This window comes from Strix uralensis, chromosome 3 (genome assembly GCF_047716275.1).
Source record: "Strix uralensis isolate ZFMK-TIS-50842 chromosome 3, bStrUra1, whole genome shotgun sequence".
In the NCBI taxonomy this organism is placed as follows: Eukaryota; Metazoa; Chordata; class Aves; order Strigiformes; family Strigidae; genus Strix; species Strix uralensis.
The window spans coordinates 28,143,771-28,160,706 of NC_133974.1; the positions used below are offsets into that span (position 1 = coordinate 28,143,771).

General features: G+C 38.7%; 1 protein-coding gene across 8 annotated transcripts in view; it reads right to left on the reverse strand.

The window, feature by feature from the left end:
* The window catches only part of DST (dystonin), a 316,365-nt gene that overhangs the window by 74,805 nt on the left and 224,624 nt on the right, over positions 1–16,936 (reverse strand). For all 8 annotated transcript variants that reach the window (XM_074861756.1, XM_074861754.1, XM_074861758.1 and 5 more), the window contains 9 exons: positions 16,718–16,884; positions 16,025–16,181; positions 15,639–15,765; positions 12,388–12,450; positions 11,161–11,396; positions 9,366–9,495; positions 7,586–7,785; positions 5,651–6,146; positions 3,169–4,643 (listed from right to left, as the gene is read on the reverse strand). In XM_074861756.1, the coding sequence (XP_074717857.1) occupies positions 3,169–4,643; positions 5,651–6,146; positions 7,586–7,785; positions 9,366–9,495; positions 11,161–11,396; positions 12,388–12,450; positions 15,639–15,765; positions 16,025–16,181; positions 16,718–16,884 (3,051 nt within the window). The remainder of the gene's footprint in view (positions 1–3,168; positions 4,644–5,650; positions 6,147–7,585; positions 7,786–9,365; positions 9,496–11,160; positions 11,397–12,387; positions 12,451–15,638; positions 15,766–16,024; positions 16,182–16,717; positions 16,885–16,936) is intronic.

Consider the following 16,936-nt stretch of genomic DNA (forward strand, 5'->3'; position numbering starts at 1 on the left):
TGGCAGTACAAAGAACTGTGCAAAGGTTTCATGAAGTAAAATAATTCAACTTCTGGGTTTTTTCTTTCTCTATTTCAGAGAGAAATGTAGCTGCAAATACTGCTCTTACTGCAAACATCCTAGCACTGTGTGGCTGCCCAAACCCAGGGCATTCAGTTCAGCGTATCTGCACAATTCTTTTGTTTTACTTTTGAAGAACAGTGGCAGACTCAGTGTACCTCAACAGACCTAATTTACTGACATTTCCTATTAGTACTAATTTATGCATTGCGTACAGACTTTGGGGAAAAAATGTCTAGCAAAGCTGAGTTAATTAGTAATTAATTTTATGTGTTTTATATTAATTGAGACAAATTCTTCAATTGATTATACTCTTCCTGGAGTACTCTGTGAAGTAAGACTCATGGTTCAACTTTCAGATGAACTCCACTAGGGATTTTCATTTACAGAAAGAAAATATTGTATCTGCATTGTAAATAAATATAGTTTAACACTGACAGTAAGTACTTTCAATTCAACACCCTATACTGACTGGAGTAAGTAGATTACAAAGAAGGAATATAAACAAAACAAGTATGTATATATATATATATATATATAAAATACAACTCAAAGCCTGTTTATTTTTTTAAATAACTATGCATTTTGATGTCATGCCAAGAAGACACACAAAGCTCTAACTCTTTGTACATAAAAATTGGTCAAACCACAAAAACCATCTCTGTCCCATTACACAAGAACCTTCCCTGAAGAGAGTGAAGATTTCATGTGAATAAATCTATCTACCAAAGAACAACTCTTTTGCTTCACTCTTGAGGACTAGAAGTTGATTGTACTTGACCACAGAAGCTAAAACCATAAGGAGCTAGACTGTGGTTCTGTGGCCACAGCCACATTTTCAGGTTGTGTGTGTTTGCGTACGTGCAAATACACTGTGAGTGGAGCAGGATTTGTGGGAGCCAGTCTCCCTACGGTTTGGTGCCTCAGGTAAAACTGCTCTCTAGAAGGGTAAAGAGTACGAAGAGGTACATTTACCTACTGCAATTTTGCTGTGCCCCAGTAGCACTCACACTGAGTATTAGGAGAGTAATCGCTGATCCTGATCTTCCTGCTCTCAGTATCCCTTTGCTACCTACCACCCTCACCTAATAAAATTTCCCATTCTGGTCTTCCTATTTCTTTTCTTTGGAGGCTCCCCACTCTGCTTCTTTATTCCTGCATTTACACTTCACTTACCTAAACAAGTCCTTCACCTTTCATCACTTTTCCATCTCCTGTTTAATGGCATCATGTTTTCACCCATAAGCAAAAGCATGGCCTAAAATAGTTGCTTCAAGCAAAATACATTTCTAAGCTTATAAATATCTAATATAAATACAATCCTGGAGTAGACTTCTAGATGTAAACCTGCTACTATCACTGTTCTCCTTTATGCCTCTCCAAGTTTTTTGGTCTTTTTACTATATAGGCACTTTGGTTGCAGGGACACTATCTCCCCACAGGTCTGCACAGACCTGAGAAGGCTCTCACTCCTCAATTATACAATCGCTGTGTCTTGTCCAATGCCCTGACAAAGTACAACACTGAGACAATGCACAGGGAACTGGATTATTCTACTGTCTGCTCATCAGGCTGTTTCCCCCTAAAAGCACTGGTCTTTGTAGCCAAAAGAAAGATAAATATATATAGAGAGAGATACATACAAAGACCTGAAGCTGCATCTCATGTTTGAAAATGCAAGGAATGTTGTAAAATCAGAGATCATAAATTGGCTACAACTGAAATCCTCTACAGTCAGCATAATCAAGAGCAATCCCAGCAGCAGCTTTTGCTATTTTCCAATATCCAAAGTGTTCTACTAACCATATACAAAGAAAAGCCATTTGTTTCTCTTTTAAATAGAGATAGACTTATTAGGACAGACTGGCATACAATTTTAATCCTCCCAGTCTAATGGAATCTCCTCATAATGGAACTATTTGTTCATGATTTTGGTCTCTATTTATGCATTCTGAAAGATCATCAAAACTCACAGTAACTTGCATCTGAAATTCCCAGATTAAAGTTTTCAGTTTTAGTTTTCCTTTACAATATGGTTTAGTTTAAACAAGCAAAATGCACCCTCTGTTGGGCCAAGCATGTAATGACTTTTATCCAAGGTCATCTTTTTCACAGCATGGTTTATCAAATCCTGTGAAGGTTTGTTTTTATGATTAACTGTGAACTAATGTACAAGTCATACAAACGTTTGAACCAATATTAGATTGAAATGAAACCAAAGCAGCACAGAATATTCAGTGCTACTATATAGCCATTAGGAAGTTTATGACCTTTTTCAAACACTGCTTACATCTGTAGGATTTATAAATCTTTCCAGTGAGCATTGGAAATTCATTTATTGTAACTTAAACAAGCAAGTATCAGTACTTCATTTCAGCACCAAAGCACGATTAACACCCACTATCACTGCAATGCATTTTTTTTTTGAGCTGGACAAGGATTGCTAGCCTGCCTATTAAAAAAGCTACGCACAGAAGCTCCCAAGTGCATTTTGGATAAGGATACTACAGCAAACCTCCAATATAAAAGGGGGCTTATTTTACCTTATTTCTTCTTACTAGGATGTTTCTAGGTAAGGGTGGGATTCAGTGAGGTAAAACTGGCCAGTGTATCAGAGCAGAAAATGGCCAAGGGTAAGGTCTTAAACCTACATATTGCTGAAGACTATACCCATATGAAAAAATTTAAACTACTCAAATGAGCAAAGCAAATATGGGCTGGTATGGGAACACTGGAGTCTTAAACTCACCCCACAGTGAAGAAGAAAGTTTGTGTAATACGTGGACTTCAGAATAGAGACAATACACAGTTCTCAAAACCAGAAAAGGTAGACTATCGCATAAGGAAACAAGATACTGAAGAGAGGTGAAGAGGGAACTGAGGTGCAGGAACTGTGAGCTGGGATGCAAAGTTACTAATGTCTGCCAAGCCATAGCAAAGGAAAGCTTCTCTGGAGCACAAGAAGATTTAAAACAGATAAAAAGCATACAGGTAGAATTGACTGCTGTGAAATAAGACTCCTCCAAGGTCTGCTCTTAACCAATCCATTTCACAATGGTATTTAATAAAATTGCAGTGTGGTAAAATACTTTATAGTAGTCTTCCTACCTTGAATGTATTCAGCTGCTGATTAATAGTCTCTGTTTCCATTCCAACAGGACCTTGTGACTCTTCATGTTCTTCAGCTCTCCCAAGCAGACTGGAAAATTCTTTTAGCTTGGTGTAAAACTCCTCAACACGGCTAATAGTACCTTCCACTTGATCTTCCCTGGCTTTTGCTCTGTCTAGTAGCTTGTTGCACTGTTTATTTAAAGCTTCCAAGTCTCTTTTTATACCAACAAGATCAGGAGAAGCTTCAGCTTCTGTGGCTAGCATCATTTTACAGTTTTTATTAGCATTTTCATTATTCATGATAAGATCCTCCAGCTTTTTCAGGAAACGTTTTATGTCCTCTCTCTGTGATTGCAGTACCCTGAGATCTCTCCCCACAGGAGCCATGCTATCAAGTTCATCATCAAACTCTGCAAACTGAGAGAACATCTCTCGGATACTGTTTTGGAAATGGCCAATTCCCTGAAGTTTTGTCTCTAAGAATGAGCACCTATCTTCAACTTGCTGGTTCACTGCAGTGTATTCTCGCTCCAAAGATTCAGCTTGGAGCAAAAGGTCAGAAACACCCGCTGAATCAGAAGCTTCCACCACCAGGTCTTGGGCAAGTTTTTTTGCTATATCAACATGAGGCTTTAAAGCCTGCAAGGCTTTCTGCTGGGCCTGCATCATCGTCAGGTGTTTGTTACTGAATGACTGAGGTCCAAGTGAGTCGTGAGCTTCCAGATGCTCTTTGGCACTTTTAAGCTGTTTTTCAGTTTCCCTGGATGATTCCTGAAACTCTTTTAGCCTTTGTGCCATATTTTCCAAGCACTCTCTCTTCTTATGTAATTGTTCTGTGACAACATTCACTTTCTGATTCAGCACCTTAGTTTCTTCTTGAACAATTTCTTTATCTGTTTGACTTGCACCGAGCAAACTTTCAGCAGTATTATTTAATAGCTCCACCATTCCATGATGTTTATCCAGGTCCTTCTGCCAGGCCCTCACCTGAACAATAGAATTCTCTATTTCAACAGGGTTTATGCCAACTTTTAATTCACACAGGTTGCTTTGGCACTTCTCTATCCATGGCTGCAGATTTTCTACATGCTGCTTGTATTTGAGGGCTCTCTCCAGACAATCTGTTAATTTATCTTGCCTTTCTTTTACCTGCTTATTCATTTCATCCCAATTACTTCTGAGTGTGGCAATTTGGGATTGTAATGCTGCTTTGTCAGCTCCTTGAGTCTTCTGTAAGATACTTTCTCCTTCTGCAACAATTCTTTCATATGAACTAATCTGATCGGTCATGGTCTTCTTAAAATCTTTCTGTTCTTCAATTAGTGACTGCAAGACATCAAGTTTGGCTGAAACAGGATGAGCCTGGTTCAACTCTTCTTTCTTTTTGCCTAGCCAAGCCTGAAAGTCCTTAGACATTTGCTGGAACTGATGAGAAGTGGTATATGCCGACTGAAGCTGCTGAACATGGTTATCTACAAAAGAGAACACAGCACAGAGGTTCATTATCAGAACCTGCTAGTATTCTGTGAAGAAACAGTAGATTGATTCTATTATGGATGATCATTAATGTAAAGAAAGCTGGTTCTTAGTATGTGGTGTTTGACTGGAAGACAACCAAGTCAACCAAGGTCCTTGCAAGGGACAGACTTGTACTGTACCACAGCAGAGCAGTGAAGGCATTTCGACATGAATCAAATGAGGTGAGATTAGCCAATCTGTGTTGACATGAATCCCATTCAGGCAGATTTTGGGGGTAAAAAACACACAGTCATGTTTCATGGTATTATGAAGTGTAAGCACAGGGAATATTAAGTAATCTAGCCTAGTAATGTCTAACTCATAGCCGGCAGGCAGTATGTGTTCTTAAGGAGATCCTTTGAAGTTTCTCATGACCAGAGGAAATTAAAAAGCCAAAACTGAGACTGTTAGGGAGAAGAAAGTATGACATTGCTTGCAGTGTACTACTTGCTCAGTTCTGTTGGTCACAGGGTAAGGGAGTGCTGCAGACTACCAGCCCCTTTCTGTCACGGGCTGTTTTATAAAATTACCGCTGTGTTTCACCAAGCCATTAACTGGTGGTTGCCTAAAAATTACAATTTTGGATTACACTCTGCACCTATGCAGTTAGGTAGCTCAATGAACAGCATCCTCTTTCGGTACTCTAATTCAGTGAAGATGCACCTGAAGGAAGAGATGAGAAAAGCAGTTCTGTTACCATGCTTCAAATTCTCTCCCAAACTGTTCACTAGAGATGCCAAATATTGTTTTTACCTTTTCATAGCATGGGGACTGTCCTAAATTCTAATGTACAACTGCCTGGGGGTTGGACTGGGTAGAGAGCTAGCATTACGCTCAGCTCACTCAACATCTCTATAAAGACTAATGAGACTATGATGCTTTACTTTCACAGAATCACAGAATTGTCTAGGTTGGAAAAGACCTTGAAGATCATCCAGTTTTTCTTTAAATAAATACTAACCTGATTTTTGCTCAATATCCTTAAATGACTTTAAGATGCCATCTAACTGTCTCGTAAGTTCTGCTTTCAAATACTCTTCTCCAACCAGTGTTGACAGCTCTTCGCAAAGAGCTTGAGCTGCATTTATATTCTTCATTTCCTGTTCTATTTCCTCCTTCATTTCTCTAGCAACTTCCAGTTGTTGTTTCACAGCATCAGGTTGTGTACTCACAGCCAGGCTGCTGCTTAGTTTGCTATCCAAGGCACTTAGCTTATCAGACAGACTTCTGAGTAGACTTTGATACTCTGTGCTTTTCACAATGGCTTGGTCAATTCGGTCACATCTGTTCCTCAGTTGGCCAGTTAGACTGTCCCATTTTTGTGCCACAGCTGCCAGTTGCTCTTTTACAATTTCATGGGAGGGTGGATGTTCACCAGGTCTCTTCAGAATCCCTTCACCAGCCATAGTTAACTGCTCGTATTGCGGCTTTCTGGTGTCAAACTCATTGAGCAGAATCTATGAAGAAAGGAAATTTTAAAAAGTATTTACCTCATGAAAAAAGAAGCAAAGTGCTTCTAACAAAAATTGTGTAGAATTTGTTGTAGCTAAGCTCTCTTATTGAGTAATCAATCTCAGTTTAAAAATCAGTGAAATAATTGCGTCTTCTACACATAAACTGTGTTGTTTCCAAGCATTTACATCAAAGAACCAGAAAAAATGAGGTTAATTTACACATCATCTAATGGAAATTCAATCAGCAGATACAAGTAAAAAATGAATTTTGTTAATACTACAGTAATTAAGTAACTGTACCAAGTAAAACAATCGCTGTTTAGTTTCAAGCAGTGTCTTCTTTCCTAGACAGTTTCGATATTTGTCTTCAGATAGAACTTCAAAGAAGGTGTATTCTGACATAATATTGCAATGTATTATTATAGCACAGAGAATATTTGGATAATTCACAAAATGACTGAATGTGTACTGTAAGACCTTTAAAGTTTATATCACTGGTTCCCAGTATTTTGGGGTTTTTTGACAGTAAGTCACAGTGTTTGCAGAAGAAGGGACAAATATCTTGGTTTTACTTTACAAAGCATTCCAAATCCTTCCTTTTTAAATCAATTAAGTTTAACTTTTAAGGATTGTTGAGTGATACACAATAGTCTTTTATGCCAGCTGTCTAGATTTCTGAAGCACAAACCAATATTAAGTCATTTTCACATAGTATTAGAACGTAGTTCATGTTTTAAACATTTCATTTTAATCAATATTGATGTGCCAGCTTTAGTAATATTTTTGCAAAATAAAAATGTTATTTCTCATCACAGTTTAAAATAACTGGCAGCAATAGAAATGTTTGAAATTAAAATTTCTAGTTTCTGCAACCTCATCTGATTTAACTTTTGTTTCTTTTGTTTGCAGTTCACTTTATTTCTGTAAGTAAACTATTCCACTTTTTCACTACACTTTTTCTTCTGTCTTTCACACTCTTGGCCCCAGCTCTATTCACAGTACTGCACTTCATTTGCCTTCATATTTTTCTTAGCTACTGGCACAGTCAGGTGAATAAAATCTCAAAAAGCTAGTTCTACAGCACAGACTATATATAAGGACTGACCATAAAATGTTACATACACACTCAAACTAATGTTACTTCAAAGGAATGCCTGCATTCAACTACAGATAAACAACAGTATGGTCAAAACAAAAAAAATGTATCAGAGTATCAGTATCTCCTCAACAATTTTTTCCTTTAGCTATTCCAATCTCTCTTCACTCATGATAATTTTTTCTCATAATTATTGCAGTCAAGTACGACTTAAGCCAATATTTGCTGATAAACAAATGTAATGGCTCATACTGTGCTGTACTCCACCTAGATGCAAACCAGTACTTTGCTAATAGCAAAAAAGCAGAGGAAACTTAAATCAATAAAGCATGTTGGCACTACTCACCTGAACCTGTTGCTTTTGTGTATTCAGCATATTAGGATCAATTGACAGTGGTCCTAGTACACTGACCATTAGCTCCTTTTCTACAAGCCAGTGCTTTAGCTGAGCTTCTGCTGTCTGGAACTGGGTCAGGTAATTTGAAGACTCCTCCAGTTTTTGTTGTCTCTCAGACGTAACCTGATTGAGCTCTTTCCATTTGGAATCTAACAATGATAATGTTAACATATTGCATGCATGTTCTAGCAGATGTGTTGTCAGACAGCAGACTATATATGAAACATAAACAGAGCTCTCTAATAAGGCTTCCTGCTGATTAACTCCAGATGCCTTATTGCAGTGACTCGGCAAATACATCTTTTAACAGTCAGATCCATATACACTTGGATGAAGGTCTGCAGCTTAGCACAGCCACGTGCAGCATTTTCGGAGCAATGAATATACAACATGCAATAACACTGGATTAGAGTATTACTAAATGAAATACCACCAAATTTAGGCTTCGGCCTCAAATGATGTAAAAGGGCTGCACTCAGTTATAACTTCAGTGTCTGATTTAGATAAGACAAATCTTCCTGCTTATTCAGTAAAAAAAAATGGATACCTTTCCAAGGATGAGCAGAAGCCCTAATTTAGGCTTCTACTCTGAGCAGCCCTCTGAAGGAGCACACCTCTTTCAAATGTCTGTATTAGAAGCCTGTGGAAATTAACTGCTTCATTTAGACATCTAAACCAGGTACTCAATGACAGGCAATGAGAATACTTCTGCACAAAGGTGTTTCAAAAGTGCTTGTGAGCTTAGGTTCACACCTAGACCAAGCTATGGTGTCTTCCACTTGTAGCAAGTGGCTTCCAGAGCAGACATTGAGTCTTATGGTCTTGTAACTTCACCCTTCCCTCTGTGATACTGTCAGTGTTTGTCCAGTCAGACCTGATATTTTGCTAACTCTCCTAGTCTCTGAATTTCATCCCCGTTTTATGAGTTTCTTTTGCCACTTCACTGTCTTTAACCTCTGCTTGTTTTAATTCCCTTTCAACATCACTCAAGTTCTGTTGGAGACCCTACCTGCTACTTAAACTTTTCAGAGTTTCACTTACAAACAGGACAGATTGGAAAAACTGTCAGCTTTAAAATTACTGTTGGTGTAGCTATAGAAATGCCTATTAGTATGAAACAAGACTGACCTATGATTTATTCAAAATACGACAAATGTAAGAAGAATTTTTAAAAGATCTTGACAATTATGCACTCCAGTATCTCAAAATCTATTATCCAAACATGGTAATTTCCCTTTTTTGGGGGGCAAAATTGACAGATTAAGGTTTAGAAAATGGCAAAAAGCCACCTAAGCCACAGAATGACAAAAGCCACTGGTGCATGGGAAAAAAGCATGCAGAAGAGCATTACCAACAACTCAAACTGTTCTTCACATGAAATTAAAATTAACTTAATCTGTTGTATTTTGTAAGAAGAACAATATATGTATCTGGAGCAGTAACTGATCAGTTGGGTTTCAGCTGCACACTGTTTGAAAAAATAAAGCCCTCTCAAACAGAGAGTCAAGCTATAGCCTCCCCCAGTTGCACTGATATAAATTTAAAGCCCATGGATATCAGTGGAAATTACTCCAGATCTACACTACTGTCCAGGGAGTTATTTCCATGAATTTAAGGGGTAGGATTGAACAAGATACTAAAAATACTACCGATTGCTAATACATTAAAAAACTCATAATAAAACAACTTCTAAATCAGTCTGAGCTATAATACAGCTTTACTGAAGTACCTATTTTATCCAACATTTGTCGCCACTTGGGTGCCTCAGGAGAGTCAGGGTTCTTCTCCAACAGTTCTGTCACTTTGTCCTTTAGTTCCTGCACTTTATTCGCACTTTGCTTTAATTCAGTTTCAAAAAGCTGCAAATTCAAGTGATCAAATAAATAAGAGACTAAAGAGGAACAGTAAAGTGTAAAGTTTGAAGTCCATAATACTGAGATGCCAAGCATGAAGACAAACAATAAATATCTAACACTTACATACTACTTTTCTGCTATGAATCTCAAAACACTTTATAATGGCGTATGTTGCTGGTCAATTTTTTTGGGAGAGAACCTGAGAGATTTAAACTATATTAATAACAACAATTATTGTTTGATGTGAACAAGTGACAGGACTAGAAGAATTCAGATTAATAAGTTCCACTAGGTCCCATCATATTCACATAGACTTGGAATCTGTTCTTCTGCAGAAGGCAAACTGATTAACACACAGTACAATTCACAGCAGAAATAACCCAGCTAGCATCGACAGTGAGGAGTGTCGTGTGGCCTCATTTACCTCAACGGAAGTCCTGCTATCACAGACAGACTGCTTCTTGTAGATCATCTAGAACTACAGTTTACAGAGCACCACAGCTTAAAGTGTAGACCTACCAGGAGACTGAGATGCCCCAGCAATTCCTAATTCATACTGTTCTTACAGACAGAAGTGAACAGTCCTTATATGCCTGGCAAAGGGCTCTTATATGAATATTCTTAAGCAACAAAGCTTGCCCTGTGGAGCTGCATTTTAATTATCCAAGACCCACTAAAATAAACACGGAACAAACTGCTTGATTTAGAACTTCTAGTGAAAGGTCCAACTTCATCAGAAGGTTGACTCTTGCCTGAGCACTCACTTGGTTTTCCAGCTATCTGTAAATACTCTTCTATTACTACACCAGGGGTAAGATGGTCATGTTAGCTTTGCACATTGTCTGTTAAAAAATAAGGAGCTAGTTTTCTTCCACATTTAATCTGAGTTTTAGGACTGAACATTATCCAAGTCTAGGAAAGTTGGTAACTGTTCAGGTTAATTTTTAAAGGTGATCTGCCAAATATAAAAGAAGAACCTCAGTTGAATCAAACTCTGTCCTTGTTTTTCCACAATCACAGGCAAGGAAATAATTTTCCCTATCCATTACATTTCCCTTTATAGATGAACCTTTACATGTATAAATATTGTCCTTCATTGGTAGAGAAGCATACATCTCCAATGCTGAAACAGGACAGAAGCTTACTGCTGATTCAGTGGTTTTCTCATATCAATTAAAAAGGGGGGAGGAGACTGCTGTGCAACTATATAACTTAACAAGCATGACATGGCTGCTGAAGAGAAACACTGCCTTGGAATAGACATAAGCCGCAGCTGCAGAGACCAGGAGGTCTGTGGAGTGTCAGTGAACCAGCAGCTGCAGAAACAGCTTTTGGATAGATACAGCCCTTCAGACCTAACAAGCAATCCAGTATGTATCTCTAAACCACTAAGGAGATCAAAAAAGTTTATTGCATAATCAATATAGCCTCACCTCTTTAAACTGGCCACCAATTATTATTTTCTGAGCTTCACAACTCCGCTCTGACACAGTGCTCCTTTCACTCCACTGACATAGTTTGACAGATTGGCTCTAAGCCTGACTGGCATGCTGACTAGGATAATTTAAATACTCTCTGCAACATTTATCTAGGCTGAGATATCAGTTGTTCTAATAGAATTTGCCCAATAACTGCAAGAAAGAGTATTTTTTTCACGGCACAAAGTACCTTATGTTGCTCCACTTGGGCTTTAACTGCTTCACTATCAGTTGGAGCAGCTTCCCATTCTGATGCAGTTTTGTCCATTTTTTGCAACCACTGCATCATTGAGGTGGATTCTTCCTGAATATTCTGCATTTTTGAAAGTATGCTTTCCAGTTCTGAAATCTTTTCCTTCAGTAAAACTCCCAAATCTTCATAACTGTGATTTACATCAGACATGGCTTGTTGAACAGTTGTCAGTTCTGTAAAAGGAGATATGCATAGACTACATTAGAGGTTACAAGCCCTTCAAACAATACTCAGACTTCAAGAACTCCTAAACAGTACTCTGAGTTACAATAGCTAATAGTCCCCCAAATAAGAAGTCACTGAACATGTTAGGGTTCACTCTAAATGTGGTAACACTACATCTGAATGACCTAATGTAAGTTCCTATTTGCAAGAGCTTCTCATTTCACAGAAATCATTACTTTAATAAACACAGTAACACAAATACCTTTCAATACTTCTACCTATTGTTACTGTAGTATTTTAAACAACGATTCCATGACAGTAAGTTGAACATACTGGACTACAGTTCAGTTAGCTACATGACAGCCTAACATTACTGTAGTAATATTTTGCTCACATTCATCTACCATTATAAATGTGTTTTATCACCAACAGAGCACAGCAGGCAGCCTGTCTACTAAGTGGACTATCGTTTAGGAGAATGGACACTGCAGACTCAGGATGTGGTATGTGGCTATCCATAAGCACATATAACGTGCCTATGTAAGTTCCTTTGTTTCTGTAAAGGGATTCGTCACATACAGTGATACAAATATATGTAAAATGGGTGTCATCGTATGTATGTGTTTGTGTATATGCGTGTTGTGAACACTGGTGGGTGTTAAAAATTTTCAAACCATATACACAATTATTAAAATTTTCTCAAAAGCCATGTGTTATATTAATACAGCTATCCCTGTATTAGTTTATAGAAGTACAGATTGATTCAGAAAACACAGCCAGATTTGTTCTGTCTTCAAAGAAAACACTGAAGGTAGGTATTTTTACAATTAATCTTAGTATCATATCCTAGTCAATACAGTTGCCTTACGTGATGGTGGTGTGAAATTTCAGTCTAGCAGTGACTGCTACAAGCAGATTTATGTACAAGATTTAAAAAATACATATTTAACAGTAATTGGCAAGTACATTTCTTAATCACATCCTGAAATTTTTACTGGCCTTTATTTTTCAGGAAATCCTGAGTTCCTGGAGCTCCTCCTTCACCATTTAACATTGTGCCACCTGTGGATCAAGACAAAGTCCCATGCTTATCTGGGCTTTTTCCCACCAAAAACCCAGCACTGCATTTCATCTTCAAAACAGCATGATGCATAGCTCTCATTATAACACTAAAGAAATAGCTGAATGCTAACCTTGTAATAGCAAGTATTTTATTTAAATATTTTTAAGGTTGGTTTATGTTTTAAGCTTTTGCAGCCAGCTAGTACCATAAGTGGTACCACATATGCATAGCATATGCATAGTGGGTGGGTGCACACATGGATGCATATATAAGTATGCACATATGCATGATGCATAAGCAGTCCTACCACTCACAATACTATGCTAAATAAATGACTATAGTGGACAAAGGTCTATGCCCTAGCTATGAGGCCTACTACACCCATATGGCTAACATCACTTCCTTCCTCTCCCCAAAAGGAACCTGTTCCCTACTGCCTACTGAGAACATGGTTTTACGCAGCCATGTCTGGGTATGGCCTGGGAGAGGGCTAGCTGGCAAATGCTGAGGCTCTGAGGAGAGCACTAAACATTAAACAGCAAAGAAGCCCAGAGTGGTCATTGCAGACAGCACTACTGAAGGCACTGCTTACTCAGGCCACTTCACCCACCAGGGAAGTTGTTGAGTCACCATCCCTGAAAGCATTTAAAAGACATGTAGACGTGGCGCTTACGGACATGTTTTAGTGGTGGACTTGGCAGTGTTAGGTTAACAGTTCGACTCACTCTTAAGGGTCTCTTCCAACCCAAATGATTCTATAAGTTAGCAGCACTGTAGCTCAAGAGCACAAAACGCTCCTGATTGTGGCAGGTGCATCCGCCCAATGAAAACTGAGCTTCTTGGCTGCTGAAGTGTAGCAGCTCCTGATTGCCTGTTCTCAGGGCTTTGCGGTAGTTGGGCCTTTGGCCAATGCGAGCCGCTATTGACTACAGGTCAGATTCGGCCTGGGTATCAATGGAGTCCCCTGGGGGAGCCATTTGGAGCTCATCTCCAGCACGCTGCGGTTGAGGACTCTCCCCTTGGGTCAGGATGCTGCCCAAGGAAACTCCTCGAGGTGCCTTGGGTTGGGATGCTGCCCTGAGCAGGTCCTCGAGGTTGAGAGCCCTCACTTATCAGGTGAGTGATAGAGCGTTTTGGGTTGCTGTTAAACCCCAGGTAGTGGGGCTTTGTAAAGCATTTTCGGTTGCCGTTAAACTCTAGGGAATGGGGCTTTGTTCTGCGTTTTGGGTTGCTGTTAAACCCTATAGAGTTCTTTGTTATGTGTTTTGGGTTGCCGTTAAAACCTAAAAAGTTGTTCTGTTCTCCTCTTGCAGACATTTGAACCTGTAATTTACGGAGAGCTAGTTAACTGTGTTAATAATTAATTTTTTATGTTGAGAGCATCCGTAACACTGATACCAACCAGATGAATCCCTACCTATCTTGTCATGAGCAAGACTTGAGCATCTGCTCCATGACAGGGTTTGCAATGTGGAGTTCTTGCTGTTACACCTGAAGTCCTTACTGTCAGCTACTCACCCAGGCAGCCCTACTAATTAACCATAATTTCAAAGCTTCTGGAACCAGGGCTACACGGGCTTTGTAAAATGCTGTCAGACCACAGAGCTGGGGCACGTGGTCAAGCAACAGAGAACGGCAAGGAAAATCACCTCCCACTCTCCTGTGCATATGTATTCCCAGATGAGCTATTAACAGAGAAAGATTAATGGTTGCCTTGGAAAAAGCTATGCATCCACCCCACAGTACCAGCTGGACAGTGAGAACCACATTAGTGGCAGCTGGAGGATGGCAAGAGAAAACAAACTAGATCAGAGAAGTCACAGGCCCCAGCCAGAGCCTTGTAAATCTTCATACTCTATTAGCTGGACTCCAGTATTTATAACTGTGATTAAGTGATACACAGTACAGCTCTTGTCTAGGAGGGTGAATGTTCTAGTCTGGAGGATTACAGCTGCTCTTATATGCTAGTTATTTAATTCTTTTTCTATCTGGATGCATAGGAGTAGAGAAAGGGGCAGAGGAAGGAGCCCAAATATCCCATATAAGGTTCCAAAATGTTCTTTGAAACATTTTCATCTAAAATTCAAACAAGAATGAAACCAGAGGCAGCTACTACAAAGAGACATGAGAAAGAAAGCGTTCTACTCTTGCCAAAAAGGTATCCTCTGGCAGTCCCCATCCTCCTAGTCCTTTGCATATGACCAACAGAAGACAAAACACTTGAATTTATTTCCAGACCTAGTCAGTTCAAGAACTGACTGAAAATGTGCTTATGGCCATTAAAACACTCTAGGTAACACATGCCTTGAACTATGGCTTGAATGATACTTAGCAGAATTACTGGTTTCTGTAAAACAAATTAACATTTAAACACTAGAGTACAGAAAATCATGGAAATAGATTTGCTGTCTTTAAAATCAGATTACTAGTAAAAAGGATTTAGCTGAAGCTCCAGACTGGAAACACATTTTGGCCCTGGAAAGTCATGCTGGGATATAGAGTTGAATTCCTTCCATATTGTTTCAACTAAAATACTGAGTAGCATTACTTATGCTATCCTATTGGGATGAGTAGGTTCACCTAGGCTCACTTTGTAGATAAACCATGTCCTCATCACCCTTCTAACAAAAACTCCATGACTCTGCGAACCTTTATGTGTTTGCTTGGCATCACACAGAACAGCCTTGTGGCCATTAAAGAGGTACCTCTGTGGCAGCACAGGTGTGCAGGTACATCAGTGTTTGCAAAAGCAGAGTTTGTATCTGTCCTACTTGCAGACTTGGTGGATATGTGAGACACTGAACACCAATCAGAATAAGTCAGTTTCTCATTATCAGGAGCTTTCTGGGGTGAGGTGAAGACAACTGTGATACTGTTCATTTAGTTCATTATCTGGGAATTATGTACTGAAGTAACAGCTTTAGGACCTGTTAACCATTTACATCAAAGCACTTTTACGCTATTTTGTCAGTGTAAAGCAATCAGAATGTGTAACTGAATTACTACAACAGTTAGACAGTTTAAATGAGAGTCCAGCAAACAATGGTCAGAACAGACATGGCTAACTGACTTCTCACAAGCCGTAGTATTCAGAAAGTTAATCCAAGGGTGAAATATTTTAATTTTTGTTTTAAAGGTTTTAAAAATTCCTGAAATGATAGGCTTACCTGATTATACAAATGCATACCTGATTTTGCAACTGCTCTCAGTTTGGCAGGAGAAGTCACAGCAGTAATTAGATTACACAACAATGTTCCTCTGCTATTCATTTCCTGCAGCTCAGGTGCTTTTAATGTCCATTCATCTTTTAAATTCTGGTTAAGAAAGACAGTCATTTATTCATTACAAAACTGATTTCAGACTTAGAAGATTTAGTATAGAGAAAGGAACAACCTTGCTACTTGGGAATCCCCTGCAGTATATCCAAACATGCAAAGGAAATGGAAATGCAGACTGCAAGCTCCCTAGTCCCAATTACTGTGACTGCTTACACCTTAAGTCTGTACTTCTGTGTTACTAATAGATGCCCTATTTCCTTCAGCCATATTTCACTTCTCCTCTACAATGTCTTACCAATGTATCTTCCAAAGGTTTCTTTAACTCCTCTGTATTCAGAGAGGGTTGCGCTGCTGGAATTCGTTCTGTTGTCTCTTTTATCCATTTCTTTAATGATTCTACAAGGAGCTCAAAAGTATCCATTTGTTTCTGACAAGATGATACATCCTGTTCTCTAGACAATTAAAGAGAATTAAAGGAATATCAGTATTCCTTCTGGTAATTAAACCAACAGATATTATCGATCTGATACTGCTATTCCTAAATTCAGAGTCACAAAAGCTAATTTTATGGATATGAGCAGAATGTGGAAAATCTTGCTGTACAGGTAACTTACATGGAAGCTCTTATAATTTCTCCAGCTTTCCTTTGCAGCCTGATTCCAAACAGTACTCTAAAGCAATTTGCACAAGCAGTAATTTATGTTCTATCAGAGAAGGGGAAAAGTAGGGTTTTCTTAGAACTGACAGGAGTCCTGTGAATGTCGCAAAATTTGAAAAGTTACTTGTCTTTACAGCCCACATTAGAGCTCTTGAACCAGACAGACAAACTGCAGAGGCATTTCCAAATAGAATCTCTTTTTTTAATTAAAAAAACCTCTTTACTCTGTGGTTAACTGCAATCTCTTGAGATTGCATGCAAGAGCATAGCAGTCATCACAACATTCACATGACTAGTCAAAGCAGAAACACTTATAATTATTCAACTTACTTTTCCTTTACAGTCTCCTCTACCTCTCTGAATTTCTTTGACAAAGCATTAACTTTTTCTAACACCAGTGCTTTATCTCCAGGAAGAGCATGGAATGAAAGTTCTTCAAGAAGCTGCTGCAAAACTTCCAGATCCTTCTTATGTTGTGCCAATTCTACACTAGCTTCCTGCAAAATAGTATTACATTCTTCATGTTAGATTTTACAAACACGTGTTCAA